The following is a 25484-nucleotide window of genomic DNA, read 5'->3' on the forward strand; positions in this document are numbered from 1 at the left end:
CAAAATGTCAGCGATATGTAATTTATGCCGATCGATTGGCTTTTTTTCTGCTTGAGACAAAAAAATACCCATTCATTAAACGTTTCCTGCTCCCCTGAGAAGATTAATCGAGTGGCAATGCAAACAAATCCTACTTTCACTGACAAAAGCACAGTGAATATAACCGTTTTTTGTGAGCGCCAATTGATAGAAAAAACTCTTCAAACAGGAAAAAGATTGCAGCTAAAACTGCGAAAGAAATCAAACCAATTTTCAGTAGTTTTTCATCGAATTCATTAAATTTTTTCACTCAAACGTACATACAATGGACTATTTTTCTTTACGAATTGCAATGCAGCAGATAGGTAGGTAGATAAAACTATTCAATTGTACAAATAATGAAATGTAATTTAAGGATTTACGCATTCTAAGGTCAATCGATTCAGGATTGTTTAATGGAGAGTCAAACTGAGTCAAATTGTTCTTTTTCAGTCGGCGATAAATTGTGCTGATAAAATTTTCAATAAAACACGTCATTGCTTTTTTGCTAAAAGAAAAAGCTATTTCTAGTTCATTTTTCTAAATCGTTGCTATTGTGGTCTTTGGTCAAGTTCACACAAAAGACAAGGCATTAAAATGAGAATGAAAAAGCGCCAAATTTCATTTATTTTCCCTGCGTGTTTGCAAGACAAAAAACCGAATAAATTGAAAAGGCTAAAAAAACGTAATAAATGGTTCATTGAACGCAAGTTGAGACTGCGCTTTTGAGGCAAATCGAAGATTGTTATACCGATTGACCAAAGGTGACCTTTGCATGAACTTAATAAGCACAGTTAATTTGAGAAACAATATCAGTTCATTCAGTGGAAGACCCTTCTGACCCCTCATCCCCTTTATTCCCGCTGTTGCCGGCTCTCCCGGTGCCAGCAGCCCCGTTCTCGTCCGCACTCGGAGACCCAGTGAGCATCTGCATCCTGTTAATAAAATGTTATGTGATAGGTCTAACTATTTACTGAAAGCTTAGTACATGTAAAAGGAGAGTTCAAGAGTGCCGAAAACAAAAAAAGTTCTCCAGAAAAACTGAAAATTTACAATTTGGAGAACTATTCAGCGTCTTTTCAATTTTCTAATAAATTTAATTTCGTCTTTGCTTGAGGTTTAGAATAGGAATTAGGGGAAATTTTTTGATGGCTGCAGTTATTGCTATGGCTTGCAAAATTTTGAACGCCAATCTTGAGAGTTTTTTTTGTTTTGATAGATTTCAGAAGCATTTACATTTTTTTGCGTATCAATTTTGCATTTCATTTTAAAACTGAAACTTATACCAGCAGTTTAAACTACTTGAATGGCCGCTTTTAATTGCTCATCACTGACAAAATAGTTTTTGCCATTGAGTATGAACGAAACCAATTAAATAAACAACTGCTTATTTTGGTGTCTTCAATGAAGCTCAGCACGTAAAACCATCGTCAAAAACCTCTCTAATCTTAATGCCGCTTTTAAAAGCCCATCACTGAAAAAAAACTTTTGCCATCAAATTTGAACGAAACAAAGGAAAGAAACTAATTGAAGAACTGCTCCTTTTGACATCATTATTGTTCCGACTTTCGATACGAAAGTAACGGCATAATTGTGCTCGGGGTGGGTTTTTTTTTCTTCGGACAAATTTCGACTTTTTAACTAGCCATTTTTGTCGGAATTTTAAATATCATCCGAAAGGTATTGTTGTTCTGAGCTCAAATTTGAAAAGATATTTCACCTGTGATCATTTTTTTTAAAATTACGGGGGTTTAATGATTGCTATTTTGGCCAGTTTGGGACAATTTACGCGCGATATATTTTGTGCTATTAACGCGTCAGCGGCGATTTAATCCGTATTAGAAATCGTTCCAAGTTGGTGGTTGAAAGAAGCTTATTTGCCATAATTAATTTGCTAAAATGAGCGAAGTCTATCCTTTTGTACTTTATCTGGCGTTAGGTTATTACTGCTCCATAAAGGCATTCTGGCGAGACGTGATTTTACTGCATTTTGATTAACACACCAAAATTTTGAAAAACACGCCTAAAAGGCATTTTAGACATTTTTTGGAATTTTTTGACCAAAAAGCGTTTTCTCGCGCGCTCGCCCCTCAAAATAAGTATATATTGGCGCCGAAGGCGCCTTTAGAAACATTTTAGGGTCAGTCAGCCACAAAAGGATATCTCAAAAAGTACAAAAGGAGGACCCTTTGGGTCGGCAGGGGGTCAAATCTTTGAAGATAAACGTCCGCCCCGCCCCTTCCCTAAATCTGCTACTGAAAAAATTGATAATTTGAGTGTAGTTTTCCGATGAACAATTTTTTGGAAAAGTTTCATCCGAACTTGTATTTTTGAGTTAAACTATTGCTACTCGGATTGCAATTAAGTTTATTGCAAAGCCATGCAAACATTGACATTAGCGCAAGCCGAACTGTTCGCTAGTTTGTCACAAAAGTAGATACCAAAATGAAAACCATACGCTAATTCTTGTGAAGACTTCTTGAGTAAAAGAAAAATGAAATAAATTAAAACTCATTACCTCGCCAATTAGTTTTAAGAAAACTGATGGATAATTACAACCAATGGAACGTGACAATTAAGAAAAACTAGGGCCTGTGATAGCAAGGACAACCGGTTACTGTGCAAGTAGCACTGAATGTTCCGACCAAATCAACAGAGTTTTTTTCAAGTTAGTGTCTTTTCTTTTACGTCGCGTGATGATAAGGCTAAACAAATGCATCAAAATTGAGTGGAGTAGGTGAAAACGACTACAATTGACTTAAAAAAAAACTAATGAAAAAAAAGATGAAATTTTTTTATAACAAATTTAGTTTTTTTTTTAATTTTTTCAATTTTTGTTTACAAACATTTCATAAATTGTCTAAAGATTTTTTTGTGCCAATGAAGCGCTATATGGGCATCCAAAACTACATTTGCTTCTAGTAACGTTATTAGGTTCCAGCCTGAAGTGGTAATTTTCATACATAACGAATATTACTCGATCGCTCTACTCGCTCGAAAAAACGACGAAAAATCAAAGGTTTCAAACCGGTTTCTATCAAAACTGGGAATTTTTCTTGAACATTTTTTATGTCCTTCGAATCAAGACTGAAAGGGCTTCAATGTGATATATCACTCAAACCAGCCCGATGATTATGTGTCGTACCTGATTTTGCGTTGGAAAAAAAATTAAAACACCTGTATATAAAGTTCCCCCCATTTTCAATGGTCGGAACATGAAGTACCATAAATTCGGTTTGACACAATTATTAAAGTTTGGTGAAATGTTTCATGCGAAAGCTACTTCTTCAGACATTATTCATGTCTGAAAGGTGTCTAAAATGTCGAAACTTGTCGGGGAGCGGTGGTGAAGTGGTTACGTCTCCGCCTCTCAATCGAAAGGTCGGATGTTCGAGACCCACCATGATCCGTGCTCGTTGCTTGAGGGTGAAGCAACATTACCCAGCCCAGAAAAATAACCAAAAAAATTGCATGTAGTTCTTAAACAGGGGCACAACAGCTGTTCGCCGTGATGAGCTGTACAGCTCTTGTGTTGGTCCTTTCCCCCGTGGATAAATGGTCCTAATTTAAAAAACTTAATGCAACATTTTGTCAAAGTTGTAAGCTTTCCCTTTATACTATAATTATGACTGGGCAAACTACTTGCAACTTGTTATAGTTTAAAAAATTGTCATGAATATTTGACAATAATATCAGTGAAGTACCTGTGTATGGCCTTCTGTGCGTTGAAAGCCTTCTTCCACCTGGTCTTGGCCAGGAACGTCTTCAGCTTCTCCTTCACTTGAGTGGAAATGTCCACTTCCGGTCTGGTCTCACTCAAGATCCAGTCGTGATGTAATGCCTGTTGCGTGGAGAACCTGCAAAGAACATTGAAACAATTCAAAACAAACCAGAATAATGGATGACTCATTGAGGAGCACAGAAAGCTCTGACTGTTCTCCTTTTGTTACAGACACAAATAAAAATCTTAACTTTTAATGTTGAAAAACATCATTGATTATTTAAGCAAAATACAACATTTTAATGTTTTTGTTTTTGTGTAGGATTCACAGGTGTTGCTCATGGGGTCTATCCCAGTTCAGAGTTCGCTGTAATTTTATACAAGCAATTTTTGGGCCCTTACCTTTTAAGGGGGTTGACTTCGATGAGACAGTTGATGAACTGTTTAGCACTTGAGGAGATGCAGTCCCAGGATGGGGAGTCGAACTCAAAGTCGCCGGTCTTGATCATATCATAGATCTGATTGTCATTGTCGCCATAGAAGGGAGGGTAGCCACAGAGCAGAATGTAAACTATGACGCCTGTACTCCAGCAGTCTATTTTCTCGTTGTAAGGATGTCTCTTCAAGAGGATCTCTGGAGCTACGTAGCCAGGAGTGCCACATGACTGCCTCATCTGGTTCTCGTCTGTGACGTAGGCAGATAAACCGAAATCACTAAACAAAAATCACTTACTTAGATAGCTTGTTATAATCATAATTCTGGTTTCTGCAATTTGCACATGTTCAAATGACGTAACTTTTGGCTGGTTTATATTCTGTGACGTAACTTTCTCTGCTCCGCGCATTTGCATACTCTGTGCATTTTCGGCTGGTTTATACTTCGGCTAGGTTATTTATATTTCGGCTTTTACGGCTATACACTTCACACTCATCACATGATCTGACTACCTGATGATGACAGGTGAGTGTGGACTGGTGTCCAACATGAGTAGGTTCTCTGGCTTCAGATCCCTGTGCACTATCTGTCTCTGGTGCAGATAGTCCACTGCAGACAGTATCTGTTGCACCAGTGCAGCCGCACTCTTCTCACTGTAGTAGCCCACTTCGAGGATGCGGTCGAACAACTCACCCCCCGTGATTAGGGTCATGATCAGGTAGATGTGTCTGAAACAAATAAAAAACACTTATGATGCATGTCTAAAAAATGATATATGTTTTCGAGTCACTTGAGTTGCTTTCTTGTGTTGTTTTGGTGAAATGTAGAACTAATCTTTTGCGTAAAAATAGTCGCTGGAAGCCTCCTAACTCGAAACGAGCCACCTTGAAAAATCTATACCAGCAGTTAGATTAAGTATCCAGTTCAGTGTTATTAGAGATAACAAAAAAAAACTAATTTTAAGATCATCAAGGAATCAACAGAACCAATAGTTGAAGCCTATGATCATGTGCAGAAAAGTTTCTGATCTCTGAAATCCGTTAGCTAAAATGTGCGAAAGTCTGAAACATTAAGAGGCCATAAAAAGTTGAGCGTGATTGAATTTTATATAAATATAAATACGTTGCAAAAAGATGTGTTTTAACTAGATTTCCAAGCTAAAAATTGATGATTTTTCAGCGCTAAAATGCGCTAAGCCAGGGATAAAACAGCTGTGGTAGTAATGAATCAGATTATATTATCAATAGCAGTTTTAAAACACTTACACGGCCGATTTTAAATTTTTAAGAACATCTTTTTGAAGATTTTAAAAAATATATATTCGAAGGTGAACTGTTCTCATCAGAACAAATTTGGCAATAAACAAAATTGTAAGGAAAAGATCCAAAGTTGACTTGTCCAAACAACGGTCCATGGATAAACCGAATTCTCTAGTGGGCAAAAAAACTCTCTAATGGAACTGAATGGTCGGAGAACGATTCAAGAGCATGGAATGAACCGGACGGAAAATAGATGTCCACAATTTTGAAGAAAATTGCATTCAAAATCGATCATTCAAAATAATTTGAAAACGCAACAAGACTGCTTGCATCAGAGCAAAGCCCTGAATGTTCCAACTGCCTTTTAAGCTCTATAGAGCAATAATAACATGAAAAAATTAAATAAAGAAAAAGAAACATTTTTTTAAAGTATGATATATTTGTGAAAATCATCCCTTCACGCGCCATTTAAAGTACAAAGTGATATTTTTGCTCCTGGTAACTAATCAATTATGATAAACAAGCTTCCTCCAACCATTTTGGAACGATTTCTAAGACGGATTGAACCTCCGCTTACGCGTTACTAGCGCGAAACATAACGCGCGTTAAATGTAACAAATTGACCAAAATGGCAATCCTTAAACCCCCATAACTTTGTGAAAAATGATCACAGATGAAATATTTTTTTTATGTTTGAGCTCAGGACAAAGATAGCTTTCGAATGATATAAAAAATTGTGTAAAAATTGGTAAATTGAAATGTCGAAGATTGTCTGAAGTAACAAAAACCACACCGAGCACAAACAATCCGTTACTTTAGTTATAAAGTCAGAATAAAAAGTCTGCTCGTATATCAAGGCAAAGCTATTTTGACTACACTTTGAGGCCAATAACAACTTTTTTATTGGAATAATTGGCAAAACCATTGAAAAACACTTCAGCTTGGCCCCACGCTATTTAAAAAACAAAGAGAGTACTTAGAGTTGTATTTTGATTCGAAAAAAGTAAATTGCTGGCCTCAGTTCAATATGGAAGACATCAATCTGCCACTTACGCGTGTCGTTAAAACGCAATATATCGCGCGTTAATTATCGCAACTTCGCCCCATCAGTGATTTTTTGACCCCTGTACCTTTGCGAAGAAAAAATCACACGTTGAATATATATATATATATATATATATATTTTAAAATTTTGGCGCCAGACAACAACAATTTCCAGATGACATGAGAATTTCTATCAAAAACGTATAGATAAAAATCAAAAATTAAATGAATAAAAAACACGCAAGCATAATTATTCCGCGCTTTCTTTGAAAATTGGAACAAAAATAAATTGTGACACATATGCTCGTGCTATTGAATGAATTGAAATTTTGGGAATATACTGGCGAAAACCCACTAGGAAAAATTTGGCGAGAAAACTTCGTTGAGGGATTTCGCAACTCCATAAGTCGATTCAGCAAACTTCTATTATGAAAATACCACACAAGTTGAACAATTTGAAATTTTGAACAGAATTGGTTGCATCAGTGCGAAGCCCTGAAAACTTCGACCAGTTTTTTAAGGTCTATGAGTAGTGCTGACTTATAAAAACGGATAAAGTTTTCCCAAAAACTTAGAGATTTTTAAATTATAACCCCACACGCTATGTAAAATGCAAAGTGATAATTTTTGCAAATAAAAAAGTATTAAATAACCAGATAGCATGCTTCAATTCAATTAAGAAAAAAATTTGAAGGCAAAATAAACCTTCTTATACCTGTTATTACCACAAAACACTTCGCGGGTTGTTTGCCTCAAAATAGATAATATTTGAACACCAATAATTTTACGAACAATTATCCCTGGTAAAAAAAAATAATTAGATTTCAGTTCAGGAGAACAGCTCTCCTTGGATGAATAAAAAATCAAGTTGCCTGTTGATTTTTTCTTGAGAACAAAACGATTTGGCACAATTTTTCCGTCACTTTCTTTCCAAGTCGGAACAACTAAAATATTAATCTTAAAAAATTTTTTGTTCCGACTTTCAAAAAAGCCTCTTTAAAATTAAACAACCTAACACCAAACAGTTTCTATGGTAATACTTTGTTTAGCTTAAAACCACCCACTTTTTGTCACCTAAGTTATGTAAAATTGCTAAAGTTTAAAACCACTTGTCTAACCTAACTCCGTTTTAGTCCAAAGCAAAAAGAAATTCAAGGGAGACTTCGCTAAAAATCAAAATATAAATCAGCGCTTCCTTATTTGCGTAAGTTTGAAAAATAGACATTTTGGCAATAAATCGGATTATTAAAATGATGCATAAAAAACCAGCAATTTTTCAAAGAAATTAATTAGCTTTCAATTCTTTAGACGTTCCTTGGTTTAGAATGGCGCAAATTTCCAGATATTTGAAAACAACACAGAATTTTTTTTTTTAAATCCACAGAAACCAAAAAGATAGAAATCATTCAGCTGTAATATTATTTTCGAGTTTAAACTCGACGAGATTTATAAACCCATCATCGCTTTGTTGAGCTTTTTTCAAAAATGTTGCCTCATGACCACTAAGCGAAATGGTTAGCTAGCCTCTAGTCCCGACCTAGCATGCCAAGAAAAAGGCGATTGACAGGGATTGTTTTGCTGATGCACGAGTCAATTTCTTGCATTTAGTACGGTTTCCCAGAGTCTGAAAGAAAACGGATTTTCAAAAAAATTGACGAAAACTTAAGAAGGACCAAAGATTGAATAATAAGATTCAAATAAGAGAATTTTACGCTGATTCAACACAAACAAGACAATGTTCTCCAAACGTTCAGATCAGTTTTGTCTTCGTAGACAGACATAATGTTTTGGACTCTTCCATTTAAAACGGGGTTTCTTTATTCTTCGTGAACTCGTGGCCACTCCATGCGTCGAAATATTTAATTTTTGTATGGAAGCGTTTTTCTATGAGCTGTCCATTTTAATCCTTATAAAAGGGGGAGCTCCAATAAAAGAAGCTTGGTGACCAAAATGCCATGCTTCGACACAATTTGTGGTCCTAGCAACCCCACTCATGGCCACATCTTGCTGGTGTCCAAGAGAGGGTGGGAGTACAACTTCAAGGCTTGGCACCATGAATTTTAGATATATCCAGCCAAAGTAGAGACACAGCTTGTAAATGTTTTCAATATTATCGGGTTCTAAACACTTTCTGTCGCAAATATTCTGAATTTCGTGAACAATCAAATCATAGGAGCAGCCATTTTTTTTCAAATGCAAGGGAAGACAGCATTTGTAAAGCCAACGCTAAGTCGTGATTTTTGAAGGTTTTTTTGAGACCCATTTCATTGATTTTTCTTCTGTAACTCGGTGAGAAACGATTAAAAAAACAAATCGATAAATTTGCTCGATAAACACCCCGGAACTTGTTCTAAATTGAACAAAAACTTTTCATGGGGGCAGGTTGGTGCATTGTCAAAAAAAGCTTGCAACAATTATTTGTAGATTTTTGTCCGGCTTTGTATGGAAAGAAGGTATATATCCAAGCTGGTGCAATACCAGATTAACTATCATGAGCTCAAAATAGCTGAGAGAAATTTTAGGTGTAATCTTTAAGGTTCCATCGGCTAACCAGAAAAATGTTTTCTCCAAAACTCTCTGCATTTCGGGATCAACGCACAAAAATTTTAAAAATATTCATGTGATTATTTTATCCACTGTCTTTTTTTCAAAATTTCAAGAATCTCAGATTTTGCGCAATGGAAACCGTTGGCTTAATTAATTTTAGCTGCCTTCGTGAGCGTGCAGCCGTTTGCACTAGTTCATGCGTAGTTGGGAAGGCAAATTCAGTAGACATTCCATTTGCTACTGACCAAACCGCACTGGCATCTACATGAATCGGTGTAAATTTCTGGCTGAGTTCGGTTATATTCCTAATGAACTTTCGAGCATCTAAATTTCTTTCTGAAATGTCCTGATTGTGCTCTCCGTGCGTCTCGAATATTTCGTTTTTTTTCTGTGACAGCAGATTCACGACGTTCATGTATTTGCTATTTTGAGCAAAACCAGTTTTTGGAAAATTTGTTTGAATGCTTCAATTAAAATTCGTGGCCGGATGCTATGAGATTTGGTTTGTTTTTAGATGAAACTGTGAACTCGGAAAAAGACTTAATAATTTTTTTGTTTTTGTTATCATTTGATTATCATTCGATTACAGCCTAAAATGGCAGTCAGATTCCCAATTTTTTTAGAACTAAAACAACAACTTGTTATGAGATAACACGGGCAGATTGTTGGTTTGTCATAATTATTTTTGAAGAATCCTGAAAACCCTTAAAATCAAATACGACTTGTTGATAACTTTTAATAATTTCAGAAGCCTCAATTTGGCGTGTATCAATGTGCGTGCGCTAATAGCAGGCTTACGCTCGATTTAAAGTCTTCAAATACGAGTGAGGACAGCGATGCCACGCAGCATACGTTTTGGCGTTGAGTTATAAAACAGGGGTTGATTTGATAGAGGATTAAAACGTTAAGTAGTGAAATGAGTAGGTAGTAAAATGTAAAGAGTTAACGCGTGTGTTATTCGAATGTAGTAAGCTGTTTTTATACGATCTGGAAAATTTTATTACCCGGAAATCAAAAATTAAAAGATATTTCTATAGTTCTTTTTCCTAAATTTATGGGGGTTTAGATGTTGCCAGTTTGGCTAATTTGAGCTAATTATTTGGCGATAACTCTTGAACGGAGGATTAATCGGTCTTAAATTTCGTTCCAAATTGAATTGAGACATGCTGTTTGGTCTATTTAATACTTTCTCATAGGATAAATTTATCACTTTGTAGTTTACATAGCGTGTGGATGGATGAATTTTGGAAAAAAATCACCAAAAAATAATTTTGCTTTTCTTTTTTCTATGGATTTTTTCATTTTTTGTAAGCAAACTCTATTCCATAGAGCTTTAAAAACAGTCGGAACATTTAGGGCCTTGCCCTGATATTAGCAGTTTTTTTTTGTATGAGGAATATTTCAGAAATATTTTCAGACGAACAGCTTATTCCATTCCTAAGTTCCGTGGTAATTTTTTTCATCCGGTTAAAATAGATCTCATTTTTATTTATATAATTGCACCACATGAAAGTTGAACACACTAGAAATTTTCAACTACAAAATTCCTTTTAATTTTCGTGTTGTTCTTAGCTTGCAGACTCTTTTCCTCAGTGATTTTATTTTTGGTGTTGTTTTTAGATTGGAGACTCTGAGCCAAAATAGCATTTCGTAGCACAAAATTGTGAAAATCGTCAAGGTTGAAAATCTCTTCTGCATGATGTTGAAGAGCCAACGTGCACCAGAAGTTCCACTCTTTCCAGTCCAGACGCTGGTCATCATTCAAGTTGATCGCATCCAGAACGAACCGGGTTCGCGGACAGGTAAAGCAGCCAAAAAAGGGCTGCAGATATGCTTCATAGAAACTCTGGTAAGACATGCTTTCTTCTCCTTCTCCTGCATAGTCCAGAAAACACTCTTTTGCTTCTTTCAGCAGAGCCTTGTGACGTTCTTCCTTGCCTGCAATTTTAGACACGACCTCTTTCATTCTTTCAGTCATAGAATCAGTCGTTGAGTAGTACAGAAGAGCGATTCCAGTTGGCGAGGTGTGTTCCTGTGATTCATTTTCAATCATCTCTTCTTTCATCTTTTGCAACATGCTTGCGCCGACTTCCTCGTTGAAAGAGTCATCTTCACCGAAGCATTGCTTCAAACGACCAGCAACTAGGGCTGCACTGGCTAACGTTGATATTCGAATCGGAGGATCGTCGACGCCAAGAAACGATGCCAGAGAGAAATGATCCACGTTGGTAATCTTCCCGTCTCCGTCTTTATCAAACACATCCGCGCCGTCTTCCAATTTGCCTCCAGCGATTCCAGAAAACCCGAACACTGCTTCGACCGCCCGGGGTCCATATACAATTTGACGCGCAGGAACAGGTTGATTTATTGTTTTCTCTGTCGTAATTCGTGCAGCTTTTGCAAGAAACTTTGTATTGTAACGAGTAAGCACATCTTTATTCCCAAGACGCCCAAGGTTGGCGAGAGTAACGCATGAACTGGCGTGACCCATAGCAGCACCTTCTTCGCATATACTAGCCCAAACTCCATCAGCTCCGTTTGATAGGACGTCCAAAGCAACAGCATCTGCTAGTCCCCATTGTTTGTGCACATGGGCTAAAATCAAACCATCAAGAGTTTCCCCATCTTGTTGAAAAAGACTGGGCCACCCATTTTCATCCATCACATCTCGAATCATTTGGTTCATTCCCGCTATTTCCTCCGGAAAGTATTCCCCTACTGGTTCTTCGTGTAAAAGACCAACAGGACGATACGGAGCAGGAATTTGTGCAACTAACTTGACAAATTCCAGAACTCGTTCATAGTTTTTCACCATGGCGAACGGAAAGTCGCGAAGGTTGATAAAATTATACTTTTTTTCCTGGTGATTCACAGATGGAGGCGCTAAATTTTGATGTGCCCATTTCAGAAGAAAAGTGATGTGTTCTACACATTTCTCCACGGTAAAATTGCGATCCCAATCAAAGCTGGAGTCTCCGATATCGATTTCGATGATAACATTTGGAATGCCGTATAGCTTCATTTTTTGAAGCCCAACCGGAATGAAATCTTCGCCCGTTTGCATGCATCCGTTTTCATCAACGGATAAATAAGCCTCTGAAAAGGCATAGAAGGCTCGGTTGGGCAAATCTTCAGCAAGTTTTTTCATTTTCAAGGAAAAATCATCGTCTACACGGCGTCCGCTTCCAAAAGCTCCTAATATTTGATGATGGAATCCACATTTACCGGTTGCTTCAAGGATTTCGAACTTGTCTTTCAAAGTGTGACCCATAACTTGACCAACTGTACTTTCGCGAAGGGAGTTGTCAAGAACAAATACTTTCATGTTCTGAAGACGCTTTCGTTTGGCTGTGTTGATGAAAGAATTTTGAGATGCCATTCTGGGCCCTTTACGCGGCTTTTTCTACTTATACAGAAAATGTTGTTTAAAGGATTATAATAGTAAATTTTAACCGTTCTGTAAAAATAAGTGGCGGCAAAAAGTAATTGATCTAACTCAGTAGAATAATCAAATTGTTTTGCTAACTGTGGTGAATAAATGCCCGGGTTGACCTCCATACACCGAAAATGCTTATCATACAATTCCATACATCAAGTGTGTGGGAAAATGCTTGTCATACAATTTTCATACAATTTCTAAAAATGGTTGAAAACTGGTATTAACTCATTTCTGTGGCTGTTTGATTCTAATAAAACAATCTGGTGATAAAAAACTGAGGTTTTCGTTTTTTGAAAAAAATGCTTATCATACAATTCCCATATATGGAAATTGTATGACTGGCATTTTTTTGGTGGCGACACAAAAAATTTTTCAAGTAGTTTTGAAAATTTAGCCCAAAAATTTTTTTGTTTTTCTTTTCAACCGCAAATCGATTTTCGTACGCAAACAAACATTTTTCGAAAAAAAAATTTTGCATGCAAAATTTAATATTTTGTGTGCATAACGTAGTCCTGGATACGATAAAATTGGCTTAGTTTTTTCTTTTCACTTAATTTTTTTTTCAAAAACGCTGAAAATTCCTCTTTCTTTTGTATGGGGTGTTAATGTACGCCTTGATCAATGTCTGATAATTTGAAAATTCAAAAATTTAATATAATCATCATTAAAAAATTTTGCCAAAAAATAAAAGTTTGTTACTTTTGTTATATCAATTGTGAAAGACAGCCAAATTTAGGTCGTTTTCTATGCATTGTAAATGCAAGACCGTCCAACCTTTGGTGTTTTGAGTAACCAAGGTATGTGTCACTTGTGTTCGGTTGCAACTACAACCGAAAATTTTTCAGAAACTAAATTTAGAAAGAAAAAATTAAAATTTTTTGTTTATGGGAAAACATCTATCATACAATTTTCATATATGGAAAAATGCTTATCATAGAGTTTTCATACAATTTTCTGTACGTATGGAATTGTATGAAATTGTATGACAAGAAGTTTCTCATATATGGAAATTGTATGATAAGAAGTTTTGGTCAACCCGGGTGGTAACGAATGCGCATCTCGCTTTGCTTGTAAAAACTTTTTGCTTTCAAAAGCGAATGAATGATGTGCAATAAAACAAATATGAGCGCGCCTTTTTTTGAACATATCAGTAAAAAAAAGTTATACCGAAGCGATTAAACAAAATAACTTCACCAAAAAAAATAACTAAATGGGGCGTTTACCTTTAAAAAGTAAGTTTGATATGAGATTCTTGCGTTAGAAATTAAAAATCTACCAATTTTTTTTAACCGTGACAGATACAGTCTCAAAAAGGTAATGCGCACTTCAAATTTAACCTGGACACCTTCGAAATAACAAATGAGAGTTTCCGTAACCTTAGTATGTTCATAAATTCACTATTAAAAGTTGCGAATCATTTATTAGTGGCAATAATATCTGCCCGGAGAGCGGCCGGCGGTGAAGTGGTTAGTTTTTTTGAAAATCTCCCCTCCCTCAAGAAAATCATTGATCCGCCCCTGGGTAAGCTATTTTTCCCACGAACAAAAATTAAAAGAGATGGTATCTTACAAACAAAGAGGCCCTACATTTTTTGAAATTCAATTACATAGCAATAAAATAAATCCACGGAGGGAACACTTTTTGAAATTTTTGGACTATTTTCTGGGCTACGTTATTTTCTGGGCATCCGCCTTTAAATTACTAAGATTACCGAAACTCTCACACAATTTGAGTTCACATATTTTGGATAAGTTTGCTCATAGTAATTTGCTTAAAAATATATAAATTGAAAACCAGGTTTTAAAGCTAAAAATCGAAAACCTTGTTTTGTCCCGTTTAAGATGAAAATGATTTTGGGAAGCGAGCTATGAAAAGCGTCATAAAATTATGTTTTTTATTAGATACGCATAAAAATGTTCAATTGGCAGCTAAATCGCAACGAAACAAAATTTTTGTAGCAGGGCAATACCGAGTGTTTCTGATCTTTGTCTGCCATTGTTTCAAAACATTTCATGAATTTTGATAACATTAAACTTAACACTAGATAGAAAATTCGATACGGAAGTGACGGAAAATTTGTGCTCGGGGTGGGTTTTTTTTCTTCAAACAAATTTCGACTTTTTAACTAGCCATTTTTGACGGAACTTTTTTTTATCTTTAAAAAGGTATTGTTGTCCTGAGCTCAAATTTGAAAAGATGTTTTACCTGCAATCATTTTTCGTAAAATTAAGGGGGTTTAAGGATTGCCGTTTTGGCCAATTTGGGACAATTAACGCGCGATATATTTCGCGCTATTAACGCGTAAGCAGAGAGTTAATCCGTCTTAAAATTGTTCCAAATTGGTTGAAAGAAGCATATTTACCAAAATTGATTTGCTACAGGGGCGAATTCTATCCTTTTGTACTTTATATGGCGTGTGGGGGGATCATTTTTATAAAAATTTCAAATTTTAGAAAAAAAATCATTTTATTTCATTACATTATATTTTTTGTAATGTTATTACTGCTCCATAAAACTTTAAAAGGCAGTCAGGACATTCAGGGCTTAGCCCTGATTCGAGCAGTCTTGTTTCTGTTTTCCAGACTAGTGATTTTCAGAGAGGATCTTTAGATTGAAGTTCCATTCTAGTATTTAATTTTTTTTGGCATTTTTTCAACATCTGAATTAATTTGACTAGCTTTTCTTCTGGCTCCTATACTGGTTCCCATTTGCCAATTCAAATTACTCTCGCTTTAAGAAAAACAAAAAATGATGGTTTTTTTTAGTTTTTGATTTTTTAATCATTTTTAGTTTTCGTAATGAAAAAATGGTCGTATCATTTTGTTCTACTTGCACATTAACCAGCTATCTTTGTTCTATTAAATGACCTTGAAGGGAAAAAATTGAGATATCATCATCAATTTAATCAGGCTTGTTAAAACTATTAGACAATTGTTGATGCTGTTGACTACTGTTGATTACTATTACACTATACTGTTGATGTGTGTTCTCAGACGTGCATTTCCAAATGATATTGGACAACATTTATTTCCCAGGGGTCATCTTTATCGATTGCAACCTCGATGTCCAACTTGAAGAATGTAAACGTGGGGGAATTCACAATATCTCTAGGCCGGCTTTCTCTCTCGTTATCGTCCTTCGCACCGCCGCAATATGTTCCCTTTTGTACTGGGGTCAGTGGGGCAACCGATTCCCAATACTGTTTACAATCCCAAAAGGGTTGATTTGGTGGTTGGCTTCTCTGTATCTTACTATGCTGCTTGCCCCGTGATCTGTGCTCTTCCGACTGTATCTCACTTGTCAATCAATAGTCGATCGCAACAACAATTCGAATAATAAGACTGAATTAAGAAATAAATATAACCAAATACAGAGTAGCCTATAAATGGCTGGAATATCAATTAGTCGTTCAAATAAAGAATAGGACTGCGATTTGTATTAATTAACTAACCCACTGCTCACTGCAGTTCAATTAACGCCTTACTATTAACTAACTAACTAACGTTCTCCTCGAGAACTTCTTTCAATATCGATCGTTCAACAACGATCCCACTATCCTCTAGATAGCCTAACTTATATCCACTAACTAACTAAATCACGTTAACAAGTCTTCCAACTTGTTCCCACTTTACTTTGAGAATAAAGCGACTACCTCAACTCGTAGCCCAAATTGTTCTCTCTCTAACTGAGAACCAACTATACTCTATCTCAGTATCAATTGCTCTCTAACTGAGAACCAACTATACTCTATCTCAGTATCAATTGTTCTGACCCGGTTCGGTGGTTGTACTTTAATCGCGTATCGTTATCTTTATTTACTTTCGGTTCGGTCAGAGGCCTACTGTTCCTTATTCCTACTGACATTCACTTAACTAGCCGCCACTCAGGACTTATCAGCTGAATCAACCATTAGGTCAGCTTTAATTAAATATCATTCACTTAACTAGCTGCCACTCAGTTAATCAGGACATACTGAGCAAACATTGGGTTCAACTACAAAATCAGCTCCCAATCGTATTTGACAAATGACCCCTTGCATGATTTTATTTTAGTTCTTCCTAACTTTTTCCCTTTCCTATGGATTGGGTAGTACTCACACAATCGGTAACTTAACTTCCGTGATACTTGAAAAGTTTCCATTTTGGTCATTTTAATTTTATTCCCCTAGGTCCAAGGGCTGGGTAACACCCTTCCCCGTGTCCGTTTGGATCCGAAAAAAAACACCACAAGAATTTATTTAATATGCTAGGGCTGTTCATAAAATCTTCATCCCGAAATTCCCATTTCCCCCATAGATGTTCCCAATTTTTTTACGGGGCTGTAGTTTTACTTGTTTGTCGTTTTATCGAAAGTCCAAGTGGAGTGGGTTAAGCTGACCCCAATGTTTGCTAATTACAGAAAATCACTTTCGCTCGCGTACAAAGGTCAAAACTAAGAAATCTCAATTTAGGGCCTCCCCTTACCCCCCAGGTGGGTAGGTACCCCTTACGGGTCCTTACAATGCTAATTCATTACTTTTCAGGGGTTTCCGGGGTCTTGGGGTCAAAAATGCCAAATGACCTCTTAGAGGTCATCCGAGGTCAAATGAGGTCAAACGCGTCCAAACGTCTTAATTTCGATGGGAGATCATTCTCACTAAGTTTCATTCATATCGGACCATCCCTTCTCATATTTTCGAAAATATTGGGTCAATTAACACTTTTCCCTAAAATTGCCATTTTCACCCCATAGGAAGTTCCGGAGAGGATTGGATCACTAGATGTCCCCCTACTGGGTTGGGCCCCCCTTCACATTGGTGCATTAAAATCACAAGTCAATTATCACTATCAGGTGTTAATAGCCTTATTTAATTTTCACGTGCTAATAGCTTCCGACGTAGCCATCGGATTGGGTCCAAACATTGATACATTATAGGTCTTCCCTAAACCTACCATCCCCCCAAGTTTCAGCCTCCTAGCATCATCAGGGGTCGAGAAATAACAAAAAGTGGGTTTTGTTTACATAAGGCGTAAAACCGGAAGTAATGACCGGATGCGTTCAAAATCCCGGGGGTGATCTTCCCTCGCCTAGGGCTACAACATATTGCAATATGAAGTCATTCTGACCATTAGTAACCGGTTTACAAAAAGTGCTAATTGCATTTTCGGAAATCATTATCACTCGCCCCCCAGGGGTCCCAGGGGTCTGAAAAATTGCATGCCCGGCTAACATCATCTCCATTAGTCACCCACCAATTTTCATAAGGATCGGACCAGTGGTTCCCAATCCGGGGGGGGGGGGTTTCCGGAATTTTAGCGCTTTCTTCTTTTTTCCAATTCTTCGCCCTAGAGGTCAAATTCAAGGTGCAAAGTCCGATTACGATTGTTTGCTCTCAAACTAAGCTTATTTATCACTGAATTTCATTGCTACAAGTTCATACAGTCGACGTTAAAATCAAATTTTGCAATTTTCAACCGTTTTCATCATGAATTACCAATCCTACACCCAGGTTTCTATAGCATGTAATACAGTAGAATCACCAATTCTACAATCTTCCCTTCTAGTCTATTATTCTCCCGAATAATGCTAGTGACAAAACTTTTTACCGTTTTTCTTTTAAGACAAATAACCAATCTAACACCTCAACTCGACTCTTTGTCTAATATCTAATCCCTCTTTTGACACCAATTTTTTTTTCTTAACTATAGTTTCGTTTTTTTCCTTTTTTTGCTATACTACACCGCCTTGTACTATTCTCTAATTATAGTTCCCTAAAGACCCGGTACATGCACCATTGTATACGTGTTGCGACGCAGCGAACTGCAGGTTTCAGTTTCCGTAGACTCTTACATAATCAATTTATCTATGTTAGCACCAAGGGTTGCTTCCTTGAGTGAAGCAACTAAGAGTCTAAGAAAGATTTTTAAGACGTTGTGAAATACCTCCACCATTCTATCGAAACAATAAATTATACTACCAAGATTTTCACTGAGTTTCTATCCGTCTTACTGGTGGAGATGTTTCTAAAGCACTTATAAACATCGCAAATGAGATTAGAATGTGAGAGAGGGAGAAAGAGTTTTCAGTTTTACTCACTGAACTGAACTGAACCCCGTACTAGTTAACCGACCTCTTGTTTCAAGTCTCTTTCATCGCTCCTCCTGTCGTTTCCATCTGTCTACGAGGTGCCGGTAGTCCTGCTGCGGCACAGTCCAGTTATCCGACTCCCCCATAGCAGCTGGAGGACGCCAACACTGCTTCGGGATCTCGCCCTCTGATGCAGCCGAGCTCCGGTCAACTTCATCTTCACCAAACAAAGACAGCTTTTTCCATCGATCGATCAAATTGTGGAAGTAGGCGGCCGTTACATCTCTAGGCCCCACTTTCCTTCTACTGCCAAGCCACTCTCGGTCATCATTTTTTCGGAATCGCTTGAATGACCTGAAGGAAACTTCTGATCTGCTACCCGCAAGCAGATTTTGACGTTCGTCCCATACTTTCGTAGACTTTCTGTGTTCGCACGTCGTTTCCGTCATCTCTTGGCACATTTCAGCCCAAGTAGTTTTTAATTCGTCCATGTTATTGTCATCTGGCCTTTGCACGGTTGCAATCATCATCTGTCCTCCCGCAGAGGCATTGTCCCCACTTCTCAGAAAACCATCTGCAGTCTCGTCCTCGTCAAAACTCAACTCATCATCGTCGGTCCCGTCTGAGGAGCCTTTCGTTTTTTCATCGTTCCCGCCCGGAGCAATCGTTACTTCTCTTCTCCCCCGTCCAACCATCGCGAGTACGCCTCGCATGCCGTTTGTGTGTGACAGCAAGAATGTAATTGGGCGACTCAAAATTCGAAAGGAACGGGGAAATAATCCAGTTCCACACGTTGACTCCCCCACTTCAATCGTTTTCCCACTCGTAACCTCGCCTATTACCGCAGCATTCTCTTCACTATGCTCATCGACCGATTTCTCATTTTGTCCCATCTCCGTCGGGTAGACACGTTCCATTGAGTTGTCGTCGGGTTCGCAATTCCCCAGATCACCTTCTCTCAAAGAGCCATGACTCATTCCCTTACACTCGTTTTCCTGACCGCTAGTTTCGGAAACTTCGATGTCGGCTCGCTCGGTGACGTCGTCAACCATCGACGATTCGCCAATTCTGATCTCAGTCATTTCTGTGCCAGGTCCCGCACCCTCGTGATAAACCAGCACCGTGTCACAGGAGTCTGTAGTCGCAGCTGCCTTGGCGCATACTCTTCCTGAATCCATTCCACGTCGGACCCGAAATCTCGGTCTCCCAGGACATCTGAATCTAACCTGAATTGGACTACTGCACTTCGTTCCAGTTTTCAGAACTTCGTTCCTCATGTCGAAAACGAAACCTTCGTTCTGTTCATACCAAACGAGTCCAAGTGTTAGATCAACATCCAGTCCATCGACCACCAAGACCTCGGTCCTTTGGTTAAACTGTCCCAGCTGCAGCACGATCGACGCTCTGCCAACTACTTCTATACTGACTCCTGTTTTTGTCTCGAGAATGTCCTCGGCCTGTCTCAGGGGCATCTCTGATCCAATCGACCGGTAGGCTTCGTAGCTTAACAGGGTCCATTCAGTGTCTGGATCCAGTTCCACTTTAGCAGCCCTGTTGTTGACGTAGCCACTCGTAAAGGCTCTGATGGGCATCCAACACCTGTCGTCCGTCTCTACGGGAGTTGATTCACTCACTTCCTTCCTCGCATTCTTGGGGCCACAACTCGTGACTCCTTCACTTGGCGTCCCACCACCGGCTTTTCATCTCCGTCTTTCCGATCTACTAACTGTGTCTGAGACTCCTCTGCGAGTTCAATTTTCTGTGGCCTTGGGCACGACTCCCATTCGAATGAAACCGCCGAATTTGGTTCGGAACTCGTAAAAAATTTCTTTGACTGCTCATCATAGAAACTTCCTAAACATTCATTCATCCATCGAGTACTCAGAACCATGTCCGTCCGTGTCCATCTCATGGTTCTCCAAGAGTACTGCTGGGAATGTCCTCTTCAGTCTCCCCAACTTGATTTCCACCAAAATTAATCCCAACACTTCGACATTTCGGACATTTCCGTCACATCTTCCAATCAAGCTTCCGTTGAACTGCAGTATAGGTGGCCGTGGCTGCAACGTCTGGTAAGCGTCCAGTCGCATCAAATTGCCCATAATCTCGTCGTCAAGTTCGGTATCCATATACACACCATTGGCGAATGCATTCACAAACCTCCTACGAGTTTCAACAGATCTGGTTCTCCGCCCTGAATTCAATTTGACTTCCGTTGCGTCCTCAATTTTACCCTCGCTAGTTACGGAACCGGAACATTGGGTCTCAGCGCGTGCAGTAGGCTCTGTTTCAACGCTACGTAGTCTTGATGTGATGCCATCTTTGCCAACAGGTTCTGCCAATACACCCAGCCCTTCGTGGATCGGCTCGGCTAGCTTGGTTTTGTCTTTTCCTTTGCTCGTTGCTCTTGGGACTTCGGGGTTTCTGTCCCCGTCAAACACAACTTCGAAGTGATGTGGGATCATGTCTTCACAATCTTCGGTGATCACCTGAACCGCTTCTTCCCTTCCAATCCGTAGCACCCCTCTGGGACTCTCGAGGAGCATCCCGTGTCGTCCTTCCAATTGTTTGAGGCTCAGAACCACGTCGACTTCTATCTCAGTAGCCGCCACCACAACAACATCCAGCCGCTCGGTGAATGCCCCAATCTGCACATCCACTTCAGCCTGGCCCAAAACAACAACGTCACTAACCTGGTCGTCCCAGCATTCGTGAATTTTCCCATTGAACGCCTGAAGCTGAGGGGAAGATTCTAGGATCATGAAAGCACATACATTCATCATGTGGACTGCAGCAGTCTCTTCCAACTCCATCCGAACTAGGAGGTTGTCCACGAACCCATCGATCAAGTGCAGCTTCGGGTTAACCTCGGTTGGCACTTCAGCCGCTTCCAGCATCATTCTGCTGCCCGATGAATCGTCATTATCACTTCGTCTCGAGTGAGTCGCCGTAGTTGAATAGGGTTCGACCGGCGTGGTCCGTTCGCTATCCATACCCGTACTCGGCTTCTTCGATTCTTCCCCATTCCACATTGATACCTTCTTTTTCGTCCCAATTGTTTCTTCGTCCAGCGTGATCATTGATGTCTTTGGTAGTTTCTCAAAAACTACTGGTGTCGGCTCCATTAGGTTGCCCTCGTGACACAGCGCTCTTTTTTTGTGGCTTACGAATAGTTTGTGACACTCCGCAAGTTCCTGAGCACTCAGGACTACATCTGAATTGAGAACTCGGTTACTGACAACGATCAACATGAAGGTTCCCTCAAAGCTACCGAATCCGACTCTTGTTCTGATGTATCCCAGGGCCTCGACCTTTTGTTCTTTTCCATTGAATGTTCCTTTCAACTTTCCATTGAATCTCCGGACAGCGTCTTCGCACCCGAGGGGTTCAAGCAAACCTTCGGATATCAAGTTGCAATCTGTCCTATTGTCAATCTCAATGTCCACTATTTCGTCACACACACTGCCCCAAACGAAAGTTCGTCCCTTGTTAGCCGACTCCGATCTGGGGGCAAAGTGTTCTCCTCCAACTTCTCCTGTCAGCACTCTGGGATATTTGGAGGGAGCCATAGTCTGCCTCATTCTGCTTTCACCCATGGCAATCGTCTGTCGATTGTTCGTTCGCAATGCTCGTCTTCACACACAAATTGTCGTTGCAGCTAAAATCCAGAATAGCGCCCACCCAGGAGCGCCACTGTAAACTTGGGGGAATTCACAATATCTCTAGGCCGGCTTTCTCTCTCGTTATCGTCCTTCGCACCGCCGCAATATGTTCCCTTTTGTACTGGGGTCAGTGGGGCAACCGATTCCCAATACTGTTTACAATCCCAAAAGGGTTGATTTGGTGGTTGGCTTCTCTGTATCTTACTATGCTGCTTGCCCCGTGATCTGTGTTCTTCCGACTGTATCTCACTTGTCAATCAATAGTCGATCGCAACAACAATTCCAATAATAAGACTGAATTAAGAAATAAATATAACCAAATACAGAGTAGCCTATAAATGGCTGGAATATCAATTAGTCGTTCAAATAAAGAATAGGACTGCGATTTGTATTAATTAACTAACCCACTGCTCACTCCAGTTCAATTAACGCCTTACTATTAACTAACTAACTAACGTTCTCCTCGAGAACTTCTTTCAATATCGATCGTTCAACAACGATCCCACTATCCTCTAGATAGCCTAACTTATATCCACTAACTAACTAAATCACGTTAACAAGTCTTCCAACTAGTTCCCACTTTACTTTGAGAATAAAGCGACTACCTCAACTCGTAGCCCAAATTGTTCTCTCTCTAACTGAGAACCAACTATACTCTATCTCAGTATCAATTGTTCTCTCTAACTGAGAACCAACTATACTCTACCTCAGTATCAATTGTTCTGACCCGGTTCGGTGGTTGTACTTTAATCGCGTATCGTTATCTTTATTTACTTTCGGTTCGGTCAGAGGCCTACCGTTCCTTATCCCTACTGACATTCACTTAACTAGCCGCCACTCAGGACTTATCAGCTGAATCAACCATTAGGTCAGCTTTAATTAAATATCATTCACTTAACTAGCTGCCACTCAGTTAATCAGGACATACTGAGCAAACAATGGGTTCAACTACAAAATCAGCTCCCAATCGTATTTGACAAATGACCCCTTGCATGATTTTATTTTAGTTCTTCCTAACTTTTTCCCTTTCCTATGGATTGGGTAGTACTCACACAATCGGTAACTTAACTTCCGTGATACTTGAAAAGTTTCCATTTTGGTCATTTTAATTTTATTCCCCTAGGTCCAAGGGCTGGGTAACACCCTTCCCCGTGTCCGTTTGGATCCGAAAAAAAACACCACAAGAATTTATTTAATATGCTAGGGCTGTTCATAAAATCTTCATCCCGAAATTCCCATTTCCCCCATAGATGTTCCCAATTTTTTTACGGGGCTGTAGTTTTACTTGTTTGTCGTTTTATCGAAAGTCCAAGTGGAGTGGGTTAAGCTGACCCCAATGTTTGCTAATTACAGAAAATCACTTTCGCTCGCGTACAAAGGTCAAAACTAAGAAATCTCAATTTAGGGCCTCCCCTTACCCCCCAGGTGGGTAGGTACCCCTTACGGGTCCTTACAATGCTAATTCATTACTTTTCAGGGGTTTCCGGGGTCTTGGGGTCAAAAAATGCCAAATGACCTCTTAGAGGTCATCCGAGGTCAAATGAGGTCAAACGCGTCCAAACGTCTTAATTTCGATGGGAGATCATTCTCACTAAGTTTCATTCATATCGGACCATCCCTTCTCATATTTTCGAAAATATTGGGTCAATTAACACTTTTCCCTAAAATTGCCATTTTCACCCCATAGGAAGTTCCGGAGAGGATTGGATCACTAGATGTCCCCCTACTGGGTTGGGCCCCCCTTCACATTGGTGCATTAAAATCACAAGTCAATTATCACTATCAGGTGTTAATAGCCTTATTTAATTTTCACGTGCTAATAGCTTCCGACGTAGCCGCCGGATTGGGTCCAAACATTGATACATTATAGGTCTTCCCTAAACCTACCATCCCCCCAAGTTTCAGCCTCCTAGCATCATCAGGGGTCGAGAAATAACAAAAAGTGGGTTTTGTTTACATAAGGCGTAAAACCGGAAGTAATGACCGGATGCGTTCAAAATCCCGGGGGTGATCTTCCCTCGCCTAGGGCTACAACATATTGCAATATGAAGTCATTCTGACCATTAGTTACCGGTTTACAAAAAGTGCTAATTGCATTTTCGGAAATCATTATCACTCGCCCCCCAGGGGTCCCAGGGGTCTGAAAAATTGCATGCCCGGCTAAAATCATCTCCATTAGTCACCCACCAATTTTCATAAGGATCGGACCAGTGGTTCCCAATCCGGGGGGGGTTTCCGGAATTTTAGCGCTTTCTTCTTTTTTCCAATTCTTCGCCCTAGAGGTCAAATTCAAGGTGCAAAGTCCGATTACGATTGTTTGCTCTCAAACTAAGCTTATTTATCACTGAATTTCATTGCTACAAGTTCATACAGTCGACGTTAAAATCAAATTTCGCAATTTTCAACCGTTTTCATCATGAATTACCAATCCTACACCCAGGTTTCTGTAGCATGTAATACAGTAGAATCACCAATTCTACAAAGAATTTTTTTGTCGGTCTCATTCTCAAGGTTAAATCTTCATTGCCGCCCTCAAAGCGGAGTAAAATGATAATATAACTAGTCTCATATGACACATTTGCGCCAAATATTTTCCGCGTTTCCATTAACTTTTCCTTAACTCGACTTCGCAGGGAGGAGCTTTGAAAATTTTGAGAAGTGGTTTTTTCGCTGTAGTTCTTTTGGTGTTTAATATGATCAAACTTTTTAGATTTGATTCGATTTATATCTAATATTTAAAAAAAAACTTCAGTTGAGAAAAAGTTTATTATTAACGTTCAGAAAAATATCGTGTTGATAAAATGTTTTTGACACTTTCACGTATAAATGGATACAACTAAAAATTCAAACTATCTAGTAACATGATAAGCAAGTAAAGTTTATTTTCAACTACATTTCTTTTCAACAACTCCATGCTTTGTCTATCACAACCACCAAAAAAGCGCAAATATGGATAAAAAACATTTCGTAACCATTCAACTGAGTCTCAAAAGGATGTTCACAAGTCATTGACTAATTTGTTTGATCTTGGTTCTATTTTGACCAAAATACATTCTTCTGATGTGTCTCAATCCCCCCAGGGAACTGGTCACGGCTACGATTTTCTATTCCAGACTTCAAACGCTAATTTGTTCCCTTCAGATAAGGTTTGGCGAATTCAAATTTACAAGCAGTAAATGTAAATTGAAGCGGCAGTTGTCTGCATTTTTTTAATGAATTGACGCTCGGCGAGCTTCGATTATCTGCAAAAAGACAGCAAATTTGATGTTTTCGCTCAAGGAGGAGCTATGAT

General features: G+C 38.9%; 1 protein-coding gene across 4 annotated transcripts in view; it reads right to left on the bottom strand.

Moving 5' to 3' along the window:
• Positions 1–259: 259 nt before the first annotated feature.
• The window catches only part of LOC134845672 (calcium/calmodulin-dependent protein kinase type 1-like), a 40096-nt gene continuing 14871 nt past the window's right edge, over positions 260–25484 (bottom strand). For all 4 annotated transcript variants that reach the window (XM_063862710.1, XM_063862711.1, XM_063862712.1 and 1 more), the window contains 4 exons: positions 4688–4903; positions 4142–4453; positions 3723–3875; positions 260–953 (listed from right to left, as the gene is read on the bottom strand). In XM_063862710.1, coding sequence (XP_063718780.1) covers positions 836–953; positions 3723–3875; positions 4142–4453; positions 4688–4903 — 799 coding nt within the window. In that variant the 3' untranslated portion in view covers positions 260–835. The remainder of the gene's footprint in view (positions 954–3722; positions 3876–4141; positions 4454–4687; positions 4904–25484) is intronic.

Source organism: Symsagittifera roscoffensis, chromosome 5 (genome assembly GCF_963678635.1).
Source record: "Symsagittifera roscoffensis chromosome 5, txSymRosc1.1, whole genome shotgun sequence".
NCBI lineage: Eukaryota > Metazoa > Xenacoelomorpha > Acoela > Convolutidae > Symsagittifera > Symsagittifera roscoffensis.